At 50.9% G+C, this 23,531-nt stretch overlaps 11 protein-coding genes across 11 annotated transcripts; 4 read left to right on the top strand and 7 right to left on the bottom strand.

The window, feature by feature from the left end:
- The first annotated feature begins 421 nt into the window (after window positions 1–421).
- On the top strand, window positions 422–1,675 carry BDV14DRAFT_48650 (sulfotransferase family protein). The gene has a single exon (XM_073776884.1). It carries the CDS (start codon window positions 521–523, stop codon window positions 1,436–1,438), a length of 918 nt encoding a protein of 305 aa, XP_073629108.1. The 5' UTR covers window positions 422–520; the 3' UTR covers window positions 1,439–1,675.
- A 53-nt stretch (window positions 1,676–1,728) lies between these two features.
- Window positions 1,729–2,598, top strand: BDV14DRAFT_199276 (uncharacterized protein; the record flags this gene model as incomplete). The annotated part of the gene is made up of 1 exon (XM_073773204.1): window positions 1,729–2,598. The coding sequence occupies one exon, from the start codon at window positions 1,729–1,731 to the stop codon at window positions 2,596–2,598; it is 870 nt and encodes a 289-aa protein (XP_073629107.1).
- Window positions 2,599–3,342: 744 nt separating this feature from the next.
- Window positions 3,343–4,254, bottom strand: BDV14DRAFT_199275 (uncharacterized protein; the record flags this gene model as incomplete). Its single annotated transcript, XM_073773203.1, has 3 exons — window positions 3,343–3,480; window positions 3,558–3,716; window positions 3,823–4,254. The coding sequence occupies 3 exons, from the start codon at window positions 4,252–4,254 to the stop codon at window positions 3,343–3,345; spliced, it is 729 nt and encodes a 242-aa protein (XP_073629106.1).
- Window positions 4,255–4,914: 660 nt separating this feature from the next.
- Window positions 4,915–5,424, bottom strand: BDV14DRAFT_199274 (uncharacterized protein; the record flags this gene model as incomplete). The annotated part of the gene is made up of 1 exon (XM_073773202.1): window positions 4,915–5,424. The coding sequence occupies one exon, from the start codon at window positions 5,422–5,424 to the stop codon at window positions 4,915–4,917; it is 510 nt and encodes a 169-aa protein (XP_073629105.1).
- A 323-nt stretch (window positions 5,425–5,747) lies between these two features.
- On the bottom strand, window positions 5,748–7,482 carry BDV14DRAFT_208384 (major facilitator superfamily domain-containing protein; the record flags this gene model as incomplete). Its single annotated transcript, XM_073775386.1, has 4 exons — window positions 5,748–5,775; window positions 5,818–6,357; window positions 6,424–7,241; window positions 7,291–7,482. 4 exons carry the CDS (start codon window positions 7,480–7,482, stop codon window positions 5,748–5,750), a joined length of 1,578 nt encoding a protein of 525 aa, XP_073629104.1.
- A 285-nt stretch (window positions 7,483–7,767) lies between these two features.
- On the top strand, window positions 7,768–9,733 carry BDV14DRAFT_48606 (Zn(II)2Cys6 transcription factor). The gene is made up of 3 exons (XM_073776882.1): window positions 7,768–8,267; window positions 8,313–8,814; window positions 8,863–9,733. The coding sequence occupies exons 1-3, from the start codon at window positions 7,916–7,918 to the stop codon at window positions 9,605–9,607; spliced, it is 1,599 nt and encodes a 532-aa protein (XP_073629103.1). The 5' UTR covers window positions 7,768–7,915; the 3' UTR covers window positions 9,608–9,733.
- BDV14DRAFT_171664 (serine protease) lies at window positions 9,632–10,823 on the bottom strand. The gene has a single exon (XM_073768450.1). It carries the CDS (start codon window positions 10,609–10,611, stop codon window positions 9,859–9,861), a length of 753 nt encoding a protein of 250 aa, XP_073629102.1. The 5' UTR covers window positions 10,612–10,823; the 3' UTR covers window positions 9,632–9,858.
- Window positions 10,824–13,401: 2,578 nt separating this feature from the next.
- On the bottom strand, window positions 13,402–14,447 carry BDV14DRAFT_48596 (uncharacterized protein). The gene has a single exon (XM_073776881.1). The coding sequence runs from the start codon at window positions 14,259–14,261 to the stop codon at window positions 13,521–13,523; it is 741 nt and encodes a 246-aa protein (XP_073629101.1). The 5' UTR covers window positions 14,262–14,447; the 3' UTR covers window positions 13,402–13,520.
- Window positions 14,448–15,525: 1,078 nt separating this feature from the next.
- BDV14DRAFT_208383 (FAD-dependent oxidoreductase) lies at window positions 15,526–16,882 on the top strand (the record flags this gene model as incomplete). The annotated part of the gene is made up of 2 exons (XM_073775385.1): window positions 15,526–16,759; window positions 16,842–16,882. 2 exons carry the CDS (start codon window positions 15,526–15,528, stop codon window positions 16,880–16,882), a joined length of 1,275 nt encoding a protein of 424 aa, XP_073629100.1.
- A 955-nt stretch (window positions 16,883–17,837) lies between these two features.
- Window positions 17,838–19,045, bottom strand: BDV14DRAFT_199268 (glycoside hydrolase superfamily; the record flags this gene model as incomplete). Its single annotated transcript, XM_073773201.1, has 3 exons — window positions 17,838–18,374; window positions 18,437–18,801; window positions 18,862–19,045. 3 exons carry the CDS (start codon window positions 19,043–19,045, stop codon window positions 17,838–17,840), a joined length of 1,086 nt encoding a protein of 361 aa, XP_073629099.1.
- Window positions 19,046–21,571: 2,526 nt separating this feature from the next.
- Window positions 21,572–23,112, bottom strand: BDV14DRAFT_189169 (FAD-binding oxidoreductase; the record flags this gene model as incomplete). The annotated part of the gene is made up of 4 exons (XM_073771159.1): window positions 21,572–21,837; window positions 21,907–22,127; window positions 22,183–22,946; window positions 23,008–23,112. The coding sequence occupies 4 exons, from the start codon at window positions 23,110–23,112 to the stop codon at window positions 21,572–21,574; spliced, it is 1,356 nt and encodes a 451-aa protein (XP_073629098.1).
- Between the last annotated feature and the right edge of the window lie 419 nt (window positions 23,113–23,531).

The raw sequence follows: 23,531 nt of genomic DNA, 5'->3' as shown, positions 1-23,531 counted from the left end.
GTGACAGTCCAGTTCACCTGCAATTCCGTGTACCAAACCACCGGAATTATTCAACATTCCCCCTACCCCGGCTCGACTTGTTTTGAGACGATACTTATTGGCGAAGAACACGTGGATTGGCATGCATGATCGCCCCTGTCATATTGGACCCAGCCAGCGCCGCCATCTACGTTCGATTTTCAACCAACCACAGCACATGTTACCGGTTGGCAGCCTTGTTCGAAATAACGCTCAATTGCGTCACCACCGAGCGCACCAGAGTGACGGGAAAATGGAGCGCTAGGCGCACTGACAGATGCACTAAACTTACCTTAATCTGGTGATTTCCTGCGCTGCCAATCAAAGCCGCCCGGCTCCCCGCTTTTTTGGCCCCTTGACAGTCTTTGTTCAAACTGCAAGACTGTCGCACAGTATAAATACAACCTATTTCCTCGTCTTGCAGCCTCGATTTTGCAGTTCTCATTAGTCCCTTGCCCTTGGATAATCCTAGAAAATCGTAGTCACCACTAGGACCTTCAGTATGAATTACGGCCCGGACTGGCTCCTTCACCTGGTCTACGGCGTCCCGACGCCAACGCCTAAACGCGAGAAGCCCATGCAAGTCCTCGCAGTTGGTATCTCACGGTCAGGAACCGAGTCCCTTCGCGAAGCCCTCCACATCCTAGGCTACGATCACACCCACCATGGCTTCGACACCATCCTCCCACCCTACGACCTAGAAAACATGTACCGGCTCCTGAAGAAGAAATACAAAACACCCCCTGCACCCGGCACAACACCGGGCCCCAAACTAACAGCCGAAGACTTTGACACTGTACTCGGAAGCAGCGTCGGCGTCTGCGACCTCACCGCCGCAGAATTCGCACCCGAACTAATCGCCGCATACCCAGACGCAAAAGTCATCCTCAACACCCGCACCGACCTCGACGCCTGGCACAAATCCATGCAAGCAACAATGGGCTACTTCGACTCGAACCCGATAGACTGGGACTGGTTTAAATCGTGGTTCGCTGCTGAGCTATTCTGGGTCCGACACGCAATATGCCGAACCATGATGCCGGCTTTCTTCAGGGGTAGTTTCGCGAGTAATGGCAAGTGGGTGTATGAGCAGCACGTCGCTATGATTCGGGGCCTGGGGTTGCCGTCTGATCGAATATTGGAGTGGTCTGTTGAAGATGGGTGGGGGCCTCTTTGCAAATTTCTGGGGAAGGAAGTACCCGATGTCCCGTTTCCAAATGGGAATCCGCCTAAGGCTTGGGCGGAACGGATTGCGGTAACGACGAGGGATTATCATCGTAAGGCGACTAGAAATATGTTGCTTTGGGGGGCTTTGGTTGTTGGGTTTACGGGGGTTGCTGTTGCGAGCAGGAGGGGGGTTGGAGGGTTGGCGTGGCTTTATGGGGGTAGGGGGGTGTCGTTGAGGGGGCTTGGGTTGTAGGAGATACTGGGTTTAACGGGGAGATCTGGAACAGGAAGGACGTTACGCATAGGTAGACCCTTTCAGTTCGCTCTTGCACTTGCCATTTACTTCTCCTCGAGTGGTTTTTGTTTTTGTTTCCTGTCAAAGTCTTTGCTTCATTCTCTGCCAACTTTCGTTGCCATTCAAATCCCGTTCTTTTCTTTATCATCATCTCAATTATAAATATCAACAGTTATCAAATCATGGTATCACGATCCACTTTCTCGCTCTCTGCTCCCCCTAGGGAGAGGGTCCCAGTAATCCCCCCTATGGCAGACTACCACCCGGGCAACCGAACGTTCCAGTACATCCGCCGAGACCACCCTGTACATTTGATGAGTGATCTCTTCGTACTTGCTTTTGCTGTCTGCGGATTTGCCTATATCTTCTGGGTATTCAGGGAGTTATTCTATCGACTTTTTCGGTACCTCGCAAGTTTCAACAATAGCGCCTTCGTGTTAACCACAGGCGGCGACGGAAAGACACAACCTGCTGATCGAGCCAACGTTCATGTAACACTCCGAGTTCACCACCGTCTCGCTGAAAATCTACCACGGATGGTCCAGGCCGCGCGAGAGCCCCTCGTGCGTAGACTCCGTGAGATTCGAAGAGAAATACAGAATGCTGCCCTCGAGCGAGTCCAAAATCGCCATGCTCTGGAACAGTCTGCGCCAATACTTTTACGCATCATAAAAAACCTCCACCTGGTTTTCGCTGTGCCAACTTCCCCCCCTGACTATCTCCTCCCCGAAATTGACGGTCCCAATCTGCTGGAGATTTCATTACTGACCTGGGAAGAATCAGAACAACAAAGATCCCTGGCCCACTACCCTCACCCCAAACGTGCCAAAACGCTGGAATTGCACGAGGTACGGACTATCAACTTTGCAATTGAATTTCCAGATGCAAGCTTTGTCAAAGCTTTTGCAGAAAGCGTCACCAACACATCTAATGCCCACGTCACCAGCATTGACTGGATCTTTTTCGAAGCGCCCTCACACCGACCTGAAGCTGAAGCCCCCCCAGCCGAATGTCAAGCGCCCCCAGCCAAACTTGCAGCGGCCCCAGCCCAAGCTCGAGCGCCCCCAGCCGAATCTCGAGCACCCCGAGACGAAGGTGAAGCGTCAAATGATGGCTAGGGCTGTCGTGACTGTCTTTGCAAGACCGAAATCTGCGCATTATCGTGAGGGTGAAGCTGGGGATAGCATTCACGTTTGGGAAACTAGATGATTGTTGCTTCGGATTTCAGAATTCGACGTCCAGGCTGCGTGGCGATCAATATCTGCAGCGATGTCATGCTGTCTTGCTCGACTTTCCGCTTTTGTCTTTGTGTCCACGTCTCTGGTCCTTCTATACAAGTAGATAACCTTTTAAATAGTTAATTCAATTGAATGTACCTTGCTTTGGTAATAACGTGGAACAAGCTTGCCAATATCCCGCAAATCCAGCATCCCCGCCGGTACCTAGAGTAGTCTCGACAATATGATTGTCTCTAGTCATGCTGGATTTATTTCATTTTGGAGTACAGAAATGCTGTGATTACATCCAGGACATTCTGGATCAAGAGGTGGGTACCTGCTGCGATGGCAGAAGGGAGGTGCATTATGTTGTACCTCTGTAGGGCGTACAGGGAAACAGCGGCCCTATCACGTCGCGTTGCCAGACATGAAGATAAGTACGGTGGTCATATGAAATTCAGGAACCCGGATAAGTTCCTTCTTCTAACTGTACCCCATCCAAGGTGTATCTGAGGGATAATAATTTGGGACAAATGGGCTGATACGGATTTGCTGTTTCTGGGAATATTGCGTACGGTACAGTATTGAGGTAATGCAACAGGGACTCCCAGTTCTTGCTCGCGAGGTTGCCCGGATTCAGCCCTATCAATGAGTCTTCAATGACACAGACGCGAAGTTCTCTAACTCATTTGTCCATCCCAAGAACAAGGCCTCGACGTCAGGGTCACACAGGATAGAACAGTCGATTGCGTGGCCTGTCTTCTTAGCAGCTTCCTGGCACTCCTACCGCCAATGAATGTATTAGTTCTCAATCTCCAGATATGTCAAGCAGCATCTTGTATGAGGGGTGCTATGCTCACCCGATTGCAGAAATAAAACATCTTGCATCTTGGACATCTATGCATGGGGTACTGCCTCTTGTCACAACCCAGACAAAGTCTCCTTCTGCCGATGAGGGATTGGAAGGTGTCGAGGCGGTCGTCGAGGTCGAGGAGGAATTTGAGGGGGAAGGGGAGGATCTACCGGACATAACAAGCAATACCGGAATGGTCAGTATAATCTTTATTGATGGAGCCCCAGAACAACAAGATAGACGCAGGAATAATTGGTAAAAGAGATATATACCTTAACAAGCCCCACATCCCTAACCTCAAACCCCTCCCCCCACTCCGGCATGTCATGCCTAACAGCATGCAAGATCAGAATCGTGCAGGCGCGCTTGAGGTACCTTGCCGGCAGGCATCCTCCCTCATCGTCGGTTGCATGACTCTCGCCATCACCAAAAACACCACTGTCATCATCGACAGAGACAGGGAAAGTAAAACCAACGCGCGAAACGACGTCGTCTGTCCCGATGGCAAGCATTTCAGTCGGATAGTGTCGACTCGACCCGATGTGGAGCATTTCGCCAATGAAGCATTCTGGTTTTGGGGCTATTGTGCCGGCGGGGGTGAGTTGGAGCGTTGCTTCGTTCATTAGGTCTGGGAGGGTAGGGTTTGTTTTTGATGAAAGTCGGAATGGGAGGGTGGAGTGTTTGGGGTGGAGGATGAGGGCCATCGGAACTTGGGAGTTTTGGGGGCGGGGGCAGATTGTGGGATTCAGCGGGCTAGAAAATGGAAAGGAATTATTTTGGAAGGGGCTTATGGACTTGTAAGGGCACTAGAATCTGGATGTAGGGATCATGGTGGCGATTTTGGATGGTGAATGGAGGTGAAGGGTGTTATCAGAGTTGAAAGAGGATTGATTCTTTGGGATGTCACTAGTATTCACTTTTGACTCGGATATCTAGATAAGTGTAGAGATAGGTAGAGATGGATACGTCCTTCTTCGAATCGCAATCACTCCTAGTCAATGTGGCATAGACTGAATCTCTCAAGCATCCTTAGAAGCCCTAACAATATTGTACATTGTTCCTGAGTAGATAGTCCCTGAAATACATCATAAAGATCTAACATTACATTTTATCTATATCCACCACCCCCAGAACAACGGAAGAGCTGATTGCCATAGCATAATCACTGGAAACTCCATCCAAACCCTAAATCATAGACCCCGGATCCCCAAGATAACTCTCCCGAACCCTCCCTCAAACAAATCCCAATCGGCCATAAACATAGCCCTAATATCCGGGTCACTTAAAACAGCACAATCCTCCTGGTGTCTCATCTCAGCAATGCCATTCTTGCGATACTTGGTGCAAATAGAAACAAGGTCGCACTATCGACAAGCGTTGAGACCCCGCGTATCATTGGGGTGGAAACGCCGCTTACATCCGTAGCATGCGAGACCTTCTTGGAAGGTGTTGCATTCGACGAATGTTTGATTTAGTCTGGCGAATGCTTGAATGTCGAGCGGGAGGACTTTTATGCTGTTTACGTTTTGGACTTGAATACCAGGGTTGTTGCTGAGTAAGTTCTGGATTTGGGCGTCGAGGAGTAGAACCGTTTGTCCGCCTTCCAGGCATGAAATGGTCATTGAGCCGCGGCTGTCTTGTGGGAATGAAAGGCCGATTGTGACTCTTTCGCCCTTCTTGTCTTGAACGAGGAGCTGGGTGTGGTATCCCTCTGGCGTCCATTTCTGGACTGTCATTACCTGGCCAACGAAGATGGAGTGGAGGGAAGGGGATTTTGGGGGTCTCCCGACGGTGTCTTTGAGGCGGGAGAGGCTGGATGCTGAGGGGAAACGATTTGGGTCTTGGAATTGGACGGTTGGTTTTGTTCCTTCCATTTTGATGACGTTGGCTGGATGAGCAGTTGGAGGGGCGTGGCAATAGAGATATGTGATGGGAGGAAGATGGTTAGGGAAGAGGTACGATTTCATGGTGATTTGAGACAATGCTCCTTTGTGTCTTCTTTGGAATTTCTCAGTTGGGGAACAAATGTATGGTTCTGTATTCATTGAAAGAGACTGTTTCACCTTGGATCACATTGGCTCATTGTGCTTTTATAGTGTATTGTTCTCGAGGCGGTAGGGCCATTTTCCATCTCGCTACATTCATGGACCATGTAATAGAATAACGGAATCATTAACCTTTTTTTCATAAGCCCTACCTATTCACTGTCCCCTCTAGATCCTGGCCTTCCAGAACCCAGTCCCGTATCACCATCCGACCTAGCCAACGACTCCGCCAACTGAATTCTCTCCTCCACAGTCAAATCGCTCTCAGCCCTCTTAACCCTCACAAAACAAAGCAGAACAATCGCAACCCCCGAACAAGCAACCCCAAACCAAAACGCCGCTTTGTAACTCCCTTTCTCCCCCAAATGCTTTGTCTGCGCAACAACCAGATCTGCCAACCCAAGGAAGAAACTAATACCAACAAAGACAATCGTGTTGATTATAGCCCCTGCAACGCCCTGTCTATTCTGCGGTAGACTGGTCGTAATGAAGATGTTGGACACGCTGTATCCGATGTCTGTGCCGATCGTTGCGCAGAGCATAGCGGGGAATACGTACGCCCAGTAGTTTGGGTCGCTGGGGATTATGGCAAATAGGAGCATCGAGAGAAGGTAGCCGGCTCCGGATATTAGCATTAGGAGTCGACCGGGGAGGTGGTGTAGTGTGAAGCCGCCTGTTGTTGCGAGGACGATGCCCCCGGCGGCCATGGGGGCGAACCACGCTGCTGAGATTAGGGAGTCGTGGCCGAGGATGTTTTGGATGCTGCGAAGGGTTTGTTAGTCCGGTGTCTTGTGGAGTTGCGGAGGCAACGCGAGAGTGAATACGTACTAGAAACTGGCGTAAAAAATGTACATCCCAAAGACACCGTAGGAGAATGACAGTGCAACAAAGAGGGGAGTCATGTATTTGACCTTGAAAACATCGAATGGTAGTAACGGTTCAGACGACACCCATCCCTCGACATAGAAGGCCGCCCCCAGGAAGAGAACACCCGCAATGAGTGTGACAATGATATAGGGCGTCTTCCATCCATCCGGAGCATGAGATCCATCCGTGAAAGCGTACACAATAAGGACGATCCCCGGGACAATAGTGACGCACCCCCACCAATCCATCTTCAGCGTCGACTTATGCCGAGGAAGTCGTATCGACGGCATAGACACGCTAGACACAACCAAGATGGCGAGGGTAATCAAGCACCCGATGAAGAAATACCACCTCCACGTTAGATAATGGCCGGCAAGCCCACTAACGCATATGCCCGAGTAAAAACCAATAGGCGAGAAAGCACCGTATAGACTAAACACCAGATTTTTTCGTGGCCCAGGCCGGTATATGCTCCCGATCAACATAATTCCGGACGGGAGAAACAGCGACGGTCCAAAGCCTTGTAGAGCCCGAAAGACAATAAGCATTTCATAGCTTGTGCTCCAGCCTGCGACGAAGGACCACAAAATAAGCCAGCAAACGCCGACGATGAATGTGAGGCGGGCACCGTACATATCGGCGATGCGAGCGGACGGTAGTAGGAAGGAGCCGGTAACGAGGGAGAAGACACTTGCTGGCCATGTTTGGCCCTCGGGCGGTATATCGAGCGCATTCGTGATATGAGGAAGGAGGTTATTGAAGCCACTGATGAAGTATTCCTAAAGCTATTAGTGGAGTGGCCGTTGAATGAGGGACAAGGGCACATACAGCAAGCAGTTCAGATCCTAGCAAAGAGAAACAAAAGCAAAGCTCTATCCATTTGTTCGGGAAGGTAGCTGGCCGTTCTCGTCCCAGTTTCTCCAGGACCTCAGGGTCTAGAGGTAGCTCTGGAGTGCTACAGCCAGAGCCCTCATTCTGGCCTGCTTCTAGGCTGGTCTCGCGCTTGTCATCGGAATGCATGGTCATGCCTCAGCATTAAGCTGGTGAAACAGGCAGCACTCTATCTTTATGAGGCTTTTGTTTGACGTCTAATTTTCAAGAGAAAGAGCATTGCGTACACCTGAAGTATAAGTATTCAACCAAAAAATGGCCATCTCCACCAGGACAATGACCCAGACAACTATAAGAGCCAGCCCTAATCCACCACTAAACCGGAAACGGCAGCCAAGGCGCATCGCATGCTGAGTCAGCGCGTGGCTGATTTCGTCATTTCTTCCTTCTTCTATCGTTTGTATTCTCTGTCCAATTTATGTCGAAATCTGATGAGCTCTAACCGAGCACTCGGTTGCTGACCCTTGCGTCTAGCGGCCACTTCGTTGGTGTATCGGAATCCTTCCTGCAGATTCTGATCCGATCGTGATCCCCGCGGATCGATCCATCCCTTACAGCTCCGATGCGGAATAACCCCGCCGAAAAGGCTTGTCATAACTGTCGAAGACGACGATTAAAGTGCGATCGAACTGTCCCCGGTTGTAAAAAGTGTGAGCAATATGGAGTGGAGTGTCTTGGCTATAAAAAGCTTTTTCTGTGGGAGAAGGGGGTGGCTAGTCGGGGAAAGATGATGGGCAAGACCTTTCCCATCCCACAGTTAAAACAGCAAATCAACACTTTGCGTTCTCCGGAAAAGGAAGTCATGAATATTCGTGACTTCGGATGTATGGAGAATTCATTGTTTCTTCCTGCGCCGCTGACAGATCCCTTCTACCAGGGGCTGGACTATACCTCACGGCTATACGTACATCACTGTAGGTACACTTTCGCCTTTCTGGAAGTGATCTAACATTGATTAGTCGCAACAAGGCTGTCAGTTGATATGGTTATATCTGACATCAGCGACACGGTCAATCCATTCCGCAGTGTGGTCCCACTATGTCGTGATCATCCTATCCTGCTGCATACTCTCGTTGCCAATGCAGCCTTCCACATCTCCGAACTCCAGCAGCAAAACCTTGACGTGTCGAATGCCGGCACTGAAGGTCTAAATGGCTCTCTACGAATGCAGACAACTCCAGATGCATCTTTCCGCGCCAATGTGGACGCCCTGTCAGCGAAACACAAGGCGCTTGTTATGCTTCGACGAGCCTTACAGGACATCTCAAACTACGATGTCGACCTCATCATCACCGTCATCCACCTCTTCATTATCTCTGAGCTCATCAGCCCTTGTCAAGATGAATGGATGTCTCATGTACAAGGCGCATTGCGGCTCATCGGGTACCTTCAGACATTGGAGAGTAGACCTGCTTCGCCAGCGGCATTCATACGCGACAGCGTCACGTCTGATTGTCTCACGTATGTCACTACCACATGCTAAGAACTCTTTACTAATCACTGAAACAGATACTACGTCCTCGGGTCAACCCTAATGAACACCGCCACCCTCTCCGACCCCTTCTCCATATCATCAGATATAACGGCCTCGCTTACGCGCGCTGAAGCAAACAGTTACCTCTCCCTCCCAACACCATTACTGCAAATCCTCTTTAAAGCATGCGAACTATCAAACCTCGTCTCTCTATCCACAATGCTCGATGCGGATCCTTCAACTACTTCCACTACCACCGAAACATTCCTCGCCCAAGCACGAAACTTACTCGATGCAACAACCTCCTTCAACATCTACACCTGGGCCTCAATCCTCGAAGGCTCAGAATCCTCAACTAGAGCACTAAGCCGGATCCACACAGCACTAGCGCACAAAAACGCCGTACAGATATACATCATCCGCTCTGTCGATTGCCTCGCCTCCATGACCGAAATCACAGAATCCCTCGTAGCGGGAATTATTGAAAATCTGTCTCTCGTCCCGATAACAGATCCGGTCTTCAAAGCAACCTGCTGGCCCGCGTTCATTGCAGGTGCGGAAACAGATAATCCTGTTTATAGGCGGTGGGCACAGGATCGGTTGCGAGAATTCTGGGAGCTTATTCCGTGGGGGTACGTTAGGACTGCGGGGGATGTTATGATGACTACGTGGAGGTTGAGGGATGCAGCTGGCCGGACCGGTGAAGATAATGTTGGTAAGAGGAAGGGAAGCTGGGTGCAGCAGTTGAAGGGGTTGCAGAAGTATTGGCTTATTGCATAGCGGATTTCTTTACGAACGGGAAGGAGAGAGGGAAGGTTTTGTGAACATCGTGTATATATTCATTTGTACCCATTATCCATTCCAGCAGCGAGCAGCTTCCAAGCAAATCGATAGAGTCTAGCCCAATCGACCAAAAACAAACTAGAAAGTTCCAACTATGTACAGTTCTAGCCTCATCTCCCATCCCACTCATAAACCCATTTCGGGAATTCCGCTCACACTGAAGCCATTGTCGTATTCTCGCGACAGATTTAGAGCCCAGTAACCTGGCTAATGTAATCCCTGTAGTAAGCAGGGCTAGTGTAAACACCCGGGTAACCCGCACGGGCACACCCATTACCCCAAGAGGTAATACCAATGAGCACACCATCAGCAACATAAGGACCACCAGAATCACCCTGGCAAGCATCCTGGCCGCCCTCCTCCTCACCAGCACAAACCATGCCGTCCGTGATCTCGTTGAAGCCCGCGTAGTCGCTCGAGCACTGGCTGTTGCTGACGACGGGGACATCAACGTACTGCAGGTTGGACGAGATGCTGCCGCCCTCGGTCAAGGCTCCCCAACCGGTAAGTGTACCGATTGTTCCGGCGGAGGGAACGTCACCGGAGGAAGGGAGGTCCACGGCGCCAATGCCGTCGCCGAAGGTGAGTTCCTCGTCGAGGGTCAAGATCGAAATGTCGTTGGAGACAGTGGCGGAGTCGTAGTCGGGGTGTTGCGCAATTGAGGAGACGCCGACGACGGTGCCGCCGGAGGCGTGGTTGGTTGAGCCTGCGCGGATGGACAGGCTACGGGCCGAGGAGCCGTCGGTGCAGTGCGCGGCTGTCACGACGTACTGGTTTGAGATGATGGAGCCGCCGCAGATGAGGGAGCCCGAGGAGAGAAGGGCGATTTGGTAGGGGTACTCTTCGATGGTGGCGTCGTCGCCGCCGACGATGTTTTCGGCGCCGAAGGCGGTGCCGATGAGGGAGAGGGCCGCGGCGGTGGTTTTGAATGCGTACTTCATTTTGATGGTTTCTGTTGAGCCGGTGGTGACTGGTGAGTGAGGATGGGATTTATAGAGGCGAGGCTGCCGAGGGAATGCGCTGCTGGATGAAGAACAAAGAACGGCGAGAGTGTCGCAGGTTTATATAGCTCTTTGACTAGGAATAATGGATTATGGAGTAGGTTACAAAGCAAAGGCGCCAAGGCAGGAGAATAGACGTCGATAGGCCATCCCCTGAACGTGAGCTGCCGATCATACAACCCTGAGCGGCGCAGGTGATGGCGATGCGATAAGGGGCCCCATCCACTGGATTGTCCGTGCAAGCGCCGGTCGTGGCGCCATTGCAGATCACTCGATAAATCCATGGTGCCGCGGGCCACATGCCATACATAGTAATGATCGTGGGCAGCCCCTAGGGACGTTGTCTGTGCATGAAGTCCTGATTGGAGCGTGATTAATCTTCCCCAGATCGTTGCCCGTTGCGTCTGGCGAATTTGACTGGTTGGCCGGGGCTCGCCGGTTGACCCTGACAATATTGGAGGCGCAGGGTTCTTCTGGCCAGGAACAAGAGAGAGAGAAGCTGAGAGTGATGAGCCAAGTCTTTTTCCTGCCTATCAGATGTTATACTGCGACTGACGTGGCGAGGGAGTACAAAGAGTGGTCACAGCAAAGCTTATCGACGACAATCTTCATTACTTTCTTTCAGTCATCTGCAAACCACTCTGCTGTACAACTTTACTGCAGTACTCCAGTAATCTCATACTCAGCAATCCCATACTGATCAATCATCGGCCACCCCCGCCAAATCGACTCTCCTCCGCGCATCGTTACATTTCTGTTCATCAACGCGATAAGCGCCCCGCCCCGCCCCTCAGCCTTGTTCCTGAATCGTTGCTGTGCGCTGTCGATCAGAAACGCCAAGCTATACAGCCCTGGCCCATTGTTGTTCTACGTTGCATCGCTTTGTCTCGCCCCCAATCAGCCAACCCAGTCCTGTTCTCCAACTGCCAATCTCCAACTACATCTGCAGACACTAAAAGTAGACGCAGGACTGCGCCACCTTACCTTCCAGAACCCGGCCAAACCCTGCCTGCCTCAGCATCCAGATCCCGGATCCCCCATGAATGATCGGCATTGCAGCGTTGTACCTGGGTTAGTCTGGCGCTGCAAGATAGCGCACGCGGCCATCCGATAGGTTACGCAGCGGTCGTTGTGATTAGAGTGCGTGATCGGAATTAGGCTCTCGTCGATCTGATTCGCTTTGTTTCGTGCCGGGGTTATGCAGTGTAACTATACCAAGGAGTTCGGGCCGGCTGGGGATCCGCTGATAGTGATGCTGAAGAGGTATTGGAGATGTTTATGGCATTTGATTGAGTCGGGGACTCCGATACTATAACTCAATGCTACCTCGGGTTTTGGAGATCATGCGGCAGCAGGGAATGTCGTGGGTACCTGGCCGGTCTCTGTTGCGTGGGGTGAGTACGGTATAGCACACGGGGGAGGCAAAGCCAGATACCCAGCCAGTATCTGATTATCTCACACTTCAGGTAGACCCGAGAACGCCTCTTTCTTCTGGATACAACATTCCCCTGTTTCAAACATTCTGCCTGTTCGACGCTGCGAGAAATGATTGCTTGACATTGGCAGAAGCTTGTGTATCTACATGAAACACCACACGTTTGAGACAGCGTGGACAAAGCGCCTCAAACAGCCGTCATACGTCAAGGATGTTTATTTGAGGCTTTGGCTTTTCTTCAAGCATGCTTTGTCCCCAAAGGTTTAAAACGTCTTCTTTCATGACACGAACACTCCATTTCGGGGTGGTTATGCTTATCATGCCTAAGACTTGCCAGTTTCCTGCGCTGCGGGTTAGGGTTACACAACCCATTGTCTTGAGACTTACAATGGGGGTTTGTTCCGTGTTGAGACGTCTTTGTTCCACGAATACTCTGCGCATGATAGCCTCATGTACTACGCAGGCTTATTGCGATCAAGCTGTTGTCTTACTGCTTGCGTACCCAGTACGACCGACACCGGTACACTAAACATCAAGGGACTTCTCAATCATGCATTCCGGAACTTGAAGATTCGTCTCTTTGACTTGTGTTGCTACAGAGTATGCGTGACATACAGCCTGCAACGGGATTCGATGTGATGTTCTTCCCAGGTACCGTACTAGAAAATGTCACTCAATGTTGAGGTACCACATCACGAGGCCCTGAGCTTTGTACCTTTTCAACCCTCATCATTCGCACGCTTGGGGATATGCACGACGTTTGTGTTTCCAGGCCTGGTAGGCAACCCATCGTGTGTTCCGCGATCATTTTGAAGCCTCACGCTCTTGAGCCTCCTATACCGTCAAAGGGCCCAACAGCTTGTGTCGGCCCTACATGCCCGCAATCAAACTGACACTCTTGCGCTACAAGTCCAGAATATACAATTGCGTTAAGATAGATCTCGCCAGCGGACTATAAAAAGTTCCAGTCCGAGGCTTCAAACTTGAATCTACGTCTAGTAGAACTGAGTTTCCGCGTTCGCATTCCACCGGGGTCCGATGCGGCGGTTCGGCTGTCCGGGCTTGCATGTGTCGATTCGATGAGGAATTGGTCGCTTGTGTGATTTTGATCTCATGGCGTTTTGACCGCGTCGGGCATGTATCATACCTAGGTAGGTGGTCTTTGCTCCAGTCTGTCCATCATTTGTCCGTCGTATCCAGGTGTTCAACCACCATATGGTACCATGTCAGCCAACTACTAATTTACGTTCCCATCCAGGCAGACAATTATCAAGGAGTGGGTAACATGAAGAATATCGACTGTTCTTTTAGCTAGCACAGTACACGGCCCCATTTCCATCCACCGCTCTCTCTTCTCACTCCAAGGTAAATGGATACCTCTACCCGTAGGTATATTCCATACAAACATATCTACCTACCACGCAATCTGACCCTCCCTATTCGAAAACGTCCCAGACACACCATCCTCTTTACCCGCCGTCGCCAATTCCACGATCCTCTGCGCCCCAAGCTCAGTACTGGTCCCGTAATCCGTATAACTGCTCAGATTACTTTTCACCAACCCCGGACAAACACAATTAACTCTCCCCCCAACATCCTTCAAGACACGGTCATAGTTAACAGTCAACATATTAACCGCCGCCTTACTCGCATCGTAAACCTTGTAATCCGTCGCATACCAGAATGTATCGTTATCCAGCGAAATCGAAATAGACCCCATGATGCTCGAGACGAAGATGATTGTTGGCGGATTCGCTTTGGCCTTTTTCAAAAGGGGGAGAAGGGACTCGGTGAGTGTCCCCGTGCCAATGACGTTGGTCGTAAATGTCTTGCTATACAAGTCCCAAGTTGAAGAAAACATATCTGTTTTTCCATCGAGGAGGACAGCAGCGTTGTTGATTAGGGTATCGAGGTACCCGAATTTGGACTCGATTGTGGCCACGGCTTCCTTGATTGAGGACTCCGAGGAGAGATCGAGTTGGATCGCAGTCGCGGTGTGCCCTTCGGAACGGAGGGATGAAGCGACTTCTTCGCCGGCTGTTATGTTGCGTGCGCCGATGAGGACGTGGTGGTTGTGCTTGCTCGCGAGGATGCGGGCTGTTGCGAGGCCGATGCCTTGGTTTGCGCCGGTTATGAGGGTGATAGGGGGGGACATATTTGCTTAGGTGCTAGGACTTGGTATTGTGGATGTTGGTTTTTATTTGTTTTTGCGATGGTTGCCTGTCTTGTTATTGATGTTGTGATGTTATTGATGTTGTGAAGATCTTTGTGTGTGCTAGCAAATATTTACATCGAGAGACAGGAGACGATTACAGAATTGATGCTGACGAGCCATCTTGATTTGAGATTGTGAGTCTCAATTAGTTTCAATGATGACCAATACCTGCTGCTCTAGATGATAAAAAGTAGAACTCAAGAGACCACGATGTTCGATGGCTTACTATTTGATTTCGTAGATACCTAACCCCAGGAACGCCAAGACCGGGCTCACCATAGGTGCGCGCATCGGATGAATCCGATTATGGGAGAGCATGCCACGGTCCTTGGTGCTCTACGTCCAGTCCCGTCCCCTGTCAGCCAACTCAAACTCGGATAGCATCTCGACTGGAGAGTCAGGCACGAAGGAAGTCTATGGTGTCCTGGCCTTGAAGAGTCATCATGGGCTCGAAGCGTGGCTTATGGATGGCTTACTTCAGTGCCTTAGGCCTCAAGGCAGCGTTGGCTTACGGTCTGCTAGCCAATTAGGGCTGAGTATCAGGGGTGCAGTGCAAGGAGTTCACCTATTATGGCACTCTCGACGTACGTAGGCATTTCACGAACTTGGTAATTCGTTCCATGTCCCAGCTATTTACATGGATACGCCGCTACATGATGGCCCACCGATGAATCTTCAGGCCCTTCACGCACCGCAGTCACCTCTAGGATGACTCGAAAAAACGCGCCGAAAGTCGATGGAAGGGGTCAATCTGCGACGATCGCCTTTACCAAAAGCTATTTACTGTCTCTCCAGCCGTGCCCACACTACGGGAGCTGAAAGACATGATTAACGCCGCTTACCATACTGGCGCCGCCTCTGTGGAAAAACAAACAAACCGCGCATCCGATCTGATGCCCAGCGACTATACTACATAGGAGTGATTGGAGCCTGATGAGTTCTTCAGATCTGCAGGGAGTGTGCACAGATCGGATCTTGCAGATTGCAGATCACATATCGATTGCGGTCCTGTGCACAACCTCATCTTCTTCTGCCTTGGCGGACATGCATAAAACACGTCACCTTGCATATACGGATCACGATGAAGTTGTGGTTGTCATCATAATGGCGGAACCGAGCATTAAAAGGGAGAAAATGGATAAAGACCACTGAGTATCCAGCAACAACGGAACTTCTGAAGTCGAATAGAAGAGTAACGCACATCATGTCCTCCGACACCTACCGTCTAAGCGCAGACCTCTCTGCAGACCGCGAGCCTCTAATCAAACCGACACCGTCATCTCCGCGCGTCCTTGTCATAGGCGCCGGAGTGACGGGTCTAGTTACAGCATGGATGCTCCTCGACTGCGGATACCGGGTCACAATCATATCGAAAGAATGGGCGACATACGGAACCGAACAACGCCTAACATCGCAAATCTCTGGTGCGCTCTGGGAACTCCCGCCAACTCAATGCGGTGGGGTCCATGCTGTAGACCAAGCCATGGACGCCGGCGACCTAAGTACAGTGCAGCAGTGGGCTATCGAGAGTTTCCAGGTTTATCGCGCGATGGCTCTGCGCCCGGACCTGGCGAGAGGATTTGGCGTGAGCATGCCCATCTGCACGTTATTCCACGCTTATAAGGTTGCTGGTGATGAGGCGACGCTGCGTAAGATGGGCATGGCGAGACGGAATAGTCCTGATGGGTTCGATTGGGGCACGCACCTCTTTGAGAAACGCGGTGCAAATTGCGATGCGCATAGGGGCTTGAAGGATGCGTATGAGCATTTGGCTCCAGTTGTGGACACGGATGTTGCGATGGGATTCCTTATGAAGTTGGTCCAGGACAAGGGTGCCGATTTCCATACGGAAGCAATCAAGGGAATCTTGCTGGGCCAGGAAAATTGCTTGCTCCAATACTATAGCGCTGATGCTATCGTGGATGCAACGGGTCTAGGAGCTCGCGAGGTAGCTAAGGATGATGAGACATACCCGCTACGTGGTGCAGTCTTGCGAGTCATCAACGATGGATCGAGCTTTCCAAAGGTCACTACCTCGTTGATAGTTACAGCTGAGACGAACGAGGACGGGACATACGAGGATATCGCGTTCATCGTCCCACGCAACGACAATATCCTTGTTCTTGGATCAATTGAGCAGCCGCATGAAAATGACCTGGACTTGACGCCTGAATCGCCAGCAATCAAAGAAATGCGCAGGCGGTGCGAGGACCTGCTGCCCTGTCTCAAGAATGCAAAGCTCGACCCAGAGTACCCGATCGCGCAAGGATTAAGGCCATATCGCAACTCGAGAATCAGATTGGAGCGCGAGAATGGTGGAACAAGGGAAGGAAAGGAAAGCCGCATCGTTCATTGCTATGGACATGGGGGTGCAGGGTGGTCATTGGCTTTTGGTACGAGTCGCGCATGTGTGGAAATTGTGGAGGAGATATTCGGTGGTCGATTGAACCAGACAAAGGAAGACCGAGCACATTTGTAGTTGGAGTAAAGTATCCGGGATTTGTACTTATCATGTTTTAGCAATAGTACCGAGCACGATGCTTCACTACTATACTGAATAATCATCGAGATAAAATATTTCCTATCTCAATCCATGCGCAGCCCCTGCCTGGGCAATGAGCTTCTCGCACTTCGAAACTGCTTCCCTATATCTCATAGTTCCTAGCAAGAGGTATACTTAGGATACTCGTCCTCCAACCCATCAGCCCTGCCCAGTTGCTTTAGCAGCCCCTCACCAACACCAGCCCAAGTGATGAAACACAAATCGGCATACGTGCATTTGTCCCCGACCAGCCAACCTGTGCCGTTTCGCGCGAGACACTCGTCTATTACGTCCATGACGCGGAAGATCTCGCTCACGTAGCGCTCTGTGGCGGAGGGGAGATCCTGTCTCCAGCTCGTCGTGGCCGATCTTCTAATCTCGATAGGACGCTTTGTATACCCAAGAAATGACAGCCGTGGCTATGGAAAGACGACGGAGTGTCATATCCTTTGTACTATTGCTCGCGAAGCATCACGGAGCAAATGCCAGACCAGTCGAGCAATTCTGAACATATTTCGCGAAGTTTGTTCTGCGAAGAGTCAGGGCCTGACCCAGACTCTGTGTTCAAGGGCTTGTTATCACTATGGCCTTTGTGTCGCACGCTAAAAGTGTCGAATGGGATATTGCAGGACTAGGAGACGTGGCCTCAAGAGACGATGTTGTTTATCGGCGAGAATGCAAGGATTCCGCTTGCCTCTGCCCTGGTGAGTATCCCCCTAACAGATTCATTGTTTTCATGTCAGATCCTTGCATTTCTTTCTCTAGAATATTTTCTTTTCTTTTCATACAGCGCTAACTATACTTATACCACCAGGCGCAACCAAGAGGCGAAAAGACAGCATGGACAGATGTCATCGCGGGTTTACTCCTGATGCGGATCGCCCGGTCCCAGGAGATGAAGGAACTCTTCAGCCAGCTCCAAAGCATGCAATGAGCGGTACTGGAACGGGAAACTAATCTCGGCCACTGCTACCTTACAGCAAGTACTCCGAAAAGTCAAACTCCGCCTCAACATCTCCAGCAGCAACACCCGCCTCTTTCAACGCCTCCCAATTAACATCGCCAATACCAACCTCATAATCCCACCCCTCATGCGGGTCCGCATTGGGCAGGATCTGCCAGTAAAGCCATGGAATGCCAGCGGCATCAATACTCGCGGCCCACCTTTTGATATTGCTACCCCGCGTTCCGGAATCAAGCGCACTCCCTCCATTACAGTCATTATTCCCGGCGTCGGTATAGCAAGCGCCCCATTCCTGCATGAGGAGTTTCTTTCCGGCGTTCTTGGCGCGGTAGAGGTAGTCCTTAAGTTTGTCTGTGCCGAAGTCGTCTGTGCCGTAGGCGTGGATTGCGAGGATGTCGAGGGCGGAGCAGTCGAAGTAGGCGTCTAAGAGGGAATTTGCGAGATACGCGCCACCGCCGGTTGTGACGAGGATGTTGCTGTTGGAGAGGTTGTCCTTTATGGATTGGGCCATTGTGCATTGCCAGGATGTTAGGGCGGATGGGTTCTCCTACAAAGAGAAGATCATAGTTAGCAGACCACCGGTGAGAATATGGCAGGGTGTGAACGTACCTGCTGGTGCATAGCCTCATTTTGGGCCTCAAATGCAAAAATATACTCCGAGCTCTCGGCCCATGTCTTGCCGTTTGTAGGGTTGACATGGGCGAGGACATGAGCGATGCGGTCCTTGAAGTATCCGATTGCGGCATCGTTGGTATAGAAGTCACCTGTTCCGTACCAGGTCCCATAGAAGTCACTCTTTCCCTCGAGAGCGTTGTAACTGTGGATAGAGATCAGAAGCTTGATGCCGTAGTCATGGGCCTTGACCATGAAGCTGTCGAGGCGGTTCAGCATGGTATCGTCATAGTCATCTGGACCGTTCCCTTGAAGACTGTTGAAGTCGTTCAATTTGGTACCCTTGACGGTTCCCTGCTGGCCTTGTTCATGAGGTTAGTCCACTGACCGGGCTTGAAGTGTTGATAGGCGAGGGCGCATACCGTCAAGCCAAACTCGCAGGACCTTGACCCCAGCACTCTGAAGACCCTCGAGGAGAGTCATAGACTGTTCGTCTGTCAGCCCAGCTGCATAGTAAAGGTTTGATCCTGCGAACGACTTTGCGGCCAATGCCGACGTCAAAAGTGACAAACCAGACAGCACAGAGAGCGAGGAGAGGAGTCTCATTTTGCCTCCCTCAATAATACTGCTAATGTTCTTCCCGCACCACTTCAGCAGGAACAATAGCTCTATTTAACCATCAACTTCCGACGACTTCTCTTCCTGCTCTCAAGCTGCACACTGCACAGTGCTCAATACCAGGCAAAGTCGGCCCCAACCGCCTCCGACGACCACCACGGCATATCACCCTATCTGAAACGCCATCTGCCCTGATCTCTAGATGCGATTTGGCCTTAGGCTATCCTAACCCCACGGTCCCAAGCTTTGCCCACTTCACCCACGCTATGGTCCGCTTTTGGCCCCGCCCCAAGGTGCTGGACTCTCGGCGTCGCCGATGCTACCTTCCTGAATCGTGGGAGATGACGCCCAGATTCTTCACAAATAATGCAGCTACAATGGGGCTCTACTTCAAGTGCGAGCTTTAGTGGAATTGGATCATTAGGCTTGCGTCGGAGTCGGAAGTCTCTGGATTCCGCATCCGCTTACTGCCCTGTGTACGCAAAGGTGGTCCTATCTGCCCAGCTAGTTATCGAAACTTTGTAGCCCAGATTCGTCGGCTAGTCAGTTTGTTGGAAATGAGTGCAGGTGTTCCCTTGCCATCCAACGGCCTCACTGCGTTATTTCAAGCTGGAACTCTTATGCAGGCGGTGTATATAAGATTACCTGTGCCAGATCACATAGCCAGTAGCAAGGCTATGACAGTGACCAGGAAAATGTCAAAGCATTTGCCAGCTTAAGATTAATCATATAGTTGAACCCCATTGGAATTACTTATAAGACGGTCGTGAACCCGTGGAGTGTGACACCGGGAGGCTAGATGCCTATTCTTTCATTGGGCTTCAGCTTTTACTTTATACCTATTTATATCTAGACAGGCCCTGTGTTACTCGTGAGGACTAGATGGAACAGCAAGTGGTGAGGCATCACCTTTGCGGAACAGTGATGCCGACTAACTTTGGGACTTATAGTGTCACCAAGGGAAATAGAATGGCTTTCATCTCATCTCCGACGATTGAAAGCACCATTACACCCCCTTGAACCAACAGACCAATACGGCACATCAGAAAATACATGATTACACTGGCTCAGCAAAAAGCAACTCCACCAGCCCAAACCCACTGACCTCTTCCCCGTCAAACCATCCATCAAACGTCACAAAGCCAACATAGCCGGTGGCCGAAGAGCCAGTCCCAGCACCCTCAACATTGGTCTCCTGATCCCCAAGGACACTCCGAACATGTAGGATTCCCCGCCCCTCCACGCCCAGATCCCAGCGCTGCGGATAGACAAGCCCAGTGCGAGGAGACACCCAAATATCCTCCATATCGGCCTCGAACACATCAACAGGCACAAGGGCCTGGGCGGACTCATTGCGAAACCGTAGCTCTACATAGCGCGAGCGAAATGGCGGGTCGACGCTATCGATCATGTATGTACCGAGAACAAGGCCACTGTCGTCGAAGTGGAGGTTGAAGCCCGTGGAGTTTCCGTCCCGGAGGCCCATTGCGCCCCAGTAGCGTACGTACCAGGAGAAAGAGGATGTCGAGTCGATGTCCATTTTCTGCCCTACCCCGTCGCGGGGTGAACTATCTTGCATACTGGGGTCGGACAGCGACAACGTCCCTGACGTCCTCGCCGCAGGGAAGTGCCACTCGTATGCTGGGGAATCGACGAACATGTATGAGCCCGTCCCGCCGCCGTAATAGAGTGCACGGGAGGTCGCGTGCATGGTGAGATCCAAGGACGCATTGAAAAATTGCACTTGGGCATTTAAGCTGAGTTTGTCTGGCGAGATGCCAACAACGTCGAAGCCGGGTCGCGAGTAATTGAATGACGAGAGCTCCTCGTCCGTGAAGACGGTTAGGTTCTGGGTCCAAACGCGGTTCAGCGAGCCGAGATCAAGTAACATGGATCCGTAGCCCCCGGTACCTTCGAATGCTCGCATGCCTGTGAAGAAGAAGAATTGGGCGCCTGTTGTTGTGGTGATGTAGGAGACCAGCACGAATGAGACGGTGGGGGCTACTTCAAGCGTGAATGTTTGGGACTCTGCGATATCGTAGAGTACTGGGACACGGGGCTATACGTTGTCAGCGTTGGAATTATGAAGAAGTCTCGTGTTTATTACATCTACCGGTGGGAGGTCAATATCAGGATCGAATACATAGGCCAGGGCATTGGAGAGGAAAGCAAGGATGGTTAGCGAGGCAAAATGTTTAACGAAACCCATATTGCGATGTTGGGGTGACTATAGTTCAATGTAAACACTCAACGAGACGTGAAGGAGATGAATCTGCAACGGTGAACTTTCAAGTTACCAAGCGGAACTGATGGGATTAAATGACAATAACATTGACAGTAACCGGGAGATGATATTCCAACGATCATGTGTATGCAGGTTGCATGTCAATATCATGTAAGATGACGTGAGATCTGACACTTTAGGAGACTAAAAAAACCTCAAAAGAAAACAACGAAATAGTCTTCACCGTAGCCATTTACGGAGACGAAAGGCTTCTCATCAGACCGCGAGTGTCATAGCTTGAACCCCCCCGGAACAAGTGACTGAAATACACCTTGCGGATCATATTCCTGAGCTACACCTCGCAGGAAGTCAAGATTCTCCTTGCCATACCCACGCAGCGGATCTTGTTCGGCGCCTGCATAGTTCAAATAAACATACTCACTATGTGCTCCAGTTCGCTGGGCGTACAGGTCCAGCTCACCCCGAGCAGATCGTACGAGTCCGTAAAAGAGATCATCGTCACTCGCATCATCCCAGCTATAATCCCAAGCAACCACTAATTTGAAAATGAGATTTTGATCCAAAAAATAGTTGCAATTGTTAGAAAAACAAAACCAACACCTACTGATCATGCTCTGATTGAATCGTTCCAGTCCAAGCACATTTCCTCCGCAACCAGCGGGATTCGCCCAGAATTGCGGCACCCATGGCTGCACTATGGTTAGTATGTTAAAGTCCTTAGAATTTGCAAGTCCTTTTGCCTGCTCTATCTGCTTCGCATGTATTAGCGTGGCCCGCTCATGGATGTCTTCCCTGTTGAGATATGTCCCTGTTTCGAGAATGTTTCTGAAGTACCGTCAGACAGGAGTCGCAGCTGCACACGCTGGCGAAAAGAACTGACCGATATCCGTAGGGAAAAGGTAAAGAGCCGTCCGTTGCTAGGTCAAGCAATGAAGTGAATTTCATTGTGTACGTGGCATTCGGAATGTTGTAAAAGTCGTCGAATGCGTCTGGCCATGCTTCGGATCGAGTATAGACCAGCGAAGCCGAGAGGACCGATTGGTCGGTGGTGGAATTGTACCCATGGAATGTAGTCAAGGACGCGTATGAATCTCTAGGAACACTGTCCGTGAATCTAGTTGCCGCTGAAATAAACTGAGGCATGACAAGGGGGGGATAGATCACCCCTCCGCCCCATAGCAACGTATCTGCGGGAAAAGCATCCATATGGAACATCGTCACAACACCAAAGTTGTTCGACCCCCCCTTAAGTGCACGAAACAAGTCAGGATTGGAATCCCGGCTGACTTGGAGAATTTTGCCATCTGCCAGAACAATCTCATATGCACGCACGCTATCGCAGGCAAGGCCTACCTGCGCGGCGTAGAAGGAGTTGCCTCCACCTGTTAGATACCCACCTACACCAACAGAAGCAATGCGACCACCGGGAACCATGACGCCAGTTTTTGCAAGAGCATCATAGACTGAACTCCATCTTGCGCCGGGCTGGATTGAAACAATTCCTGTGGCAGGCTTGTAGATTGTTTTGTTCATCAGGGACAGATCAATGGTGACGCCGTCGGCTATGGCGGATGCACCAAGTACAGTGGCGTGTCCACCACTACGGATAGCGAAGGGGCAGGACAGCCTAGGAGACGCCATAGTCTGTACGGCAATTGACACGTCCTCCGACGACAGCGGCTGGATAATGCACCATGGCTCCAACTGGGCGTTCACCGAAGTATGAGTGCAGGGATTCGGTGTAGGCAGTCGTGTTGGGGTACGCAATCCTAGAACCAATATTGGCTGTAGATAGAGCTGAGCACTGCATGAAACCAAGGTTAGACAAAGTAGATTAGTCCATGCACGACATAGACGGGGCTGCGAACACATTCTTGGCTGTTTGCCTGGGACAGGCAATACGTGTCTTGGGGCCACAGAAGTAGGGCTGCGAGTCCGGCCTTGATCATGGCTGATTGGACCCCTGTTGCAAAAATAAGATTTGAAATAGCTGTACCGACCTTCGGATCTAGTGCCCTTTTATGCTCGACAAGTGGTACAACCTCGACACCCTGGGGCGGTCACAGGGGCAGGGGTCTGAGCAACATCAAATCGCATCCTTAGAAACTTCAAGCAGGTGTACAACACTCCTGAACTCGAGTGCTCCAATATAAGTAGCTAACAAGTTTCAAACTAGACGGCTGACATTCGAATAGTTCCGTCACATGGACAAGAGCATTTACTTAAACG

Source organism: Aspergillus stella-maris (assembly GCF_047715825.1).
Source record: "Aspergillus stella-maris strain CBS 113639 unplaced genomic scaffold BDV14scaffold_21, whole genome shotgun sequence".
In the NCBI taxonomy this organism is placed as follows: Eukaryota; Fungi; Ascomycota; class Eurotiomycetes; order Eurotiales; family Aspergillaceae; genus Aspergillus; species Aspergillus stella-maris.
This window is presented reverse-complemented; position numbering and strand designations above follow the sequence as displayed.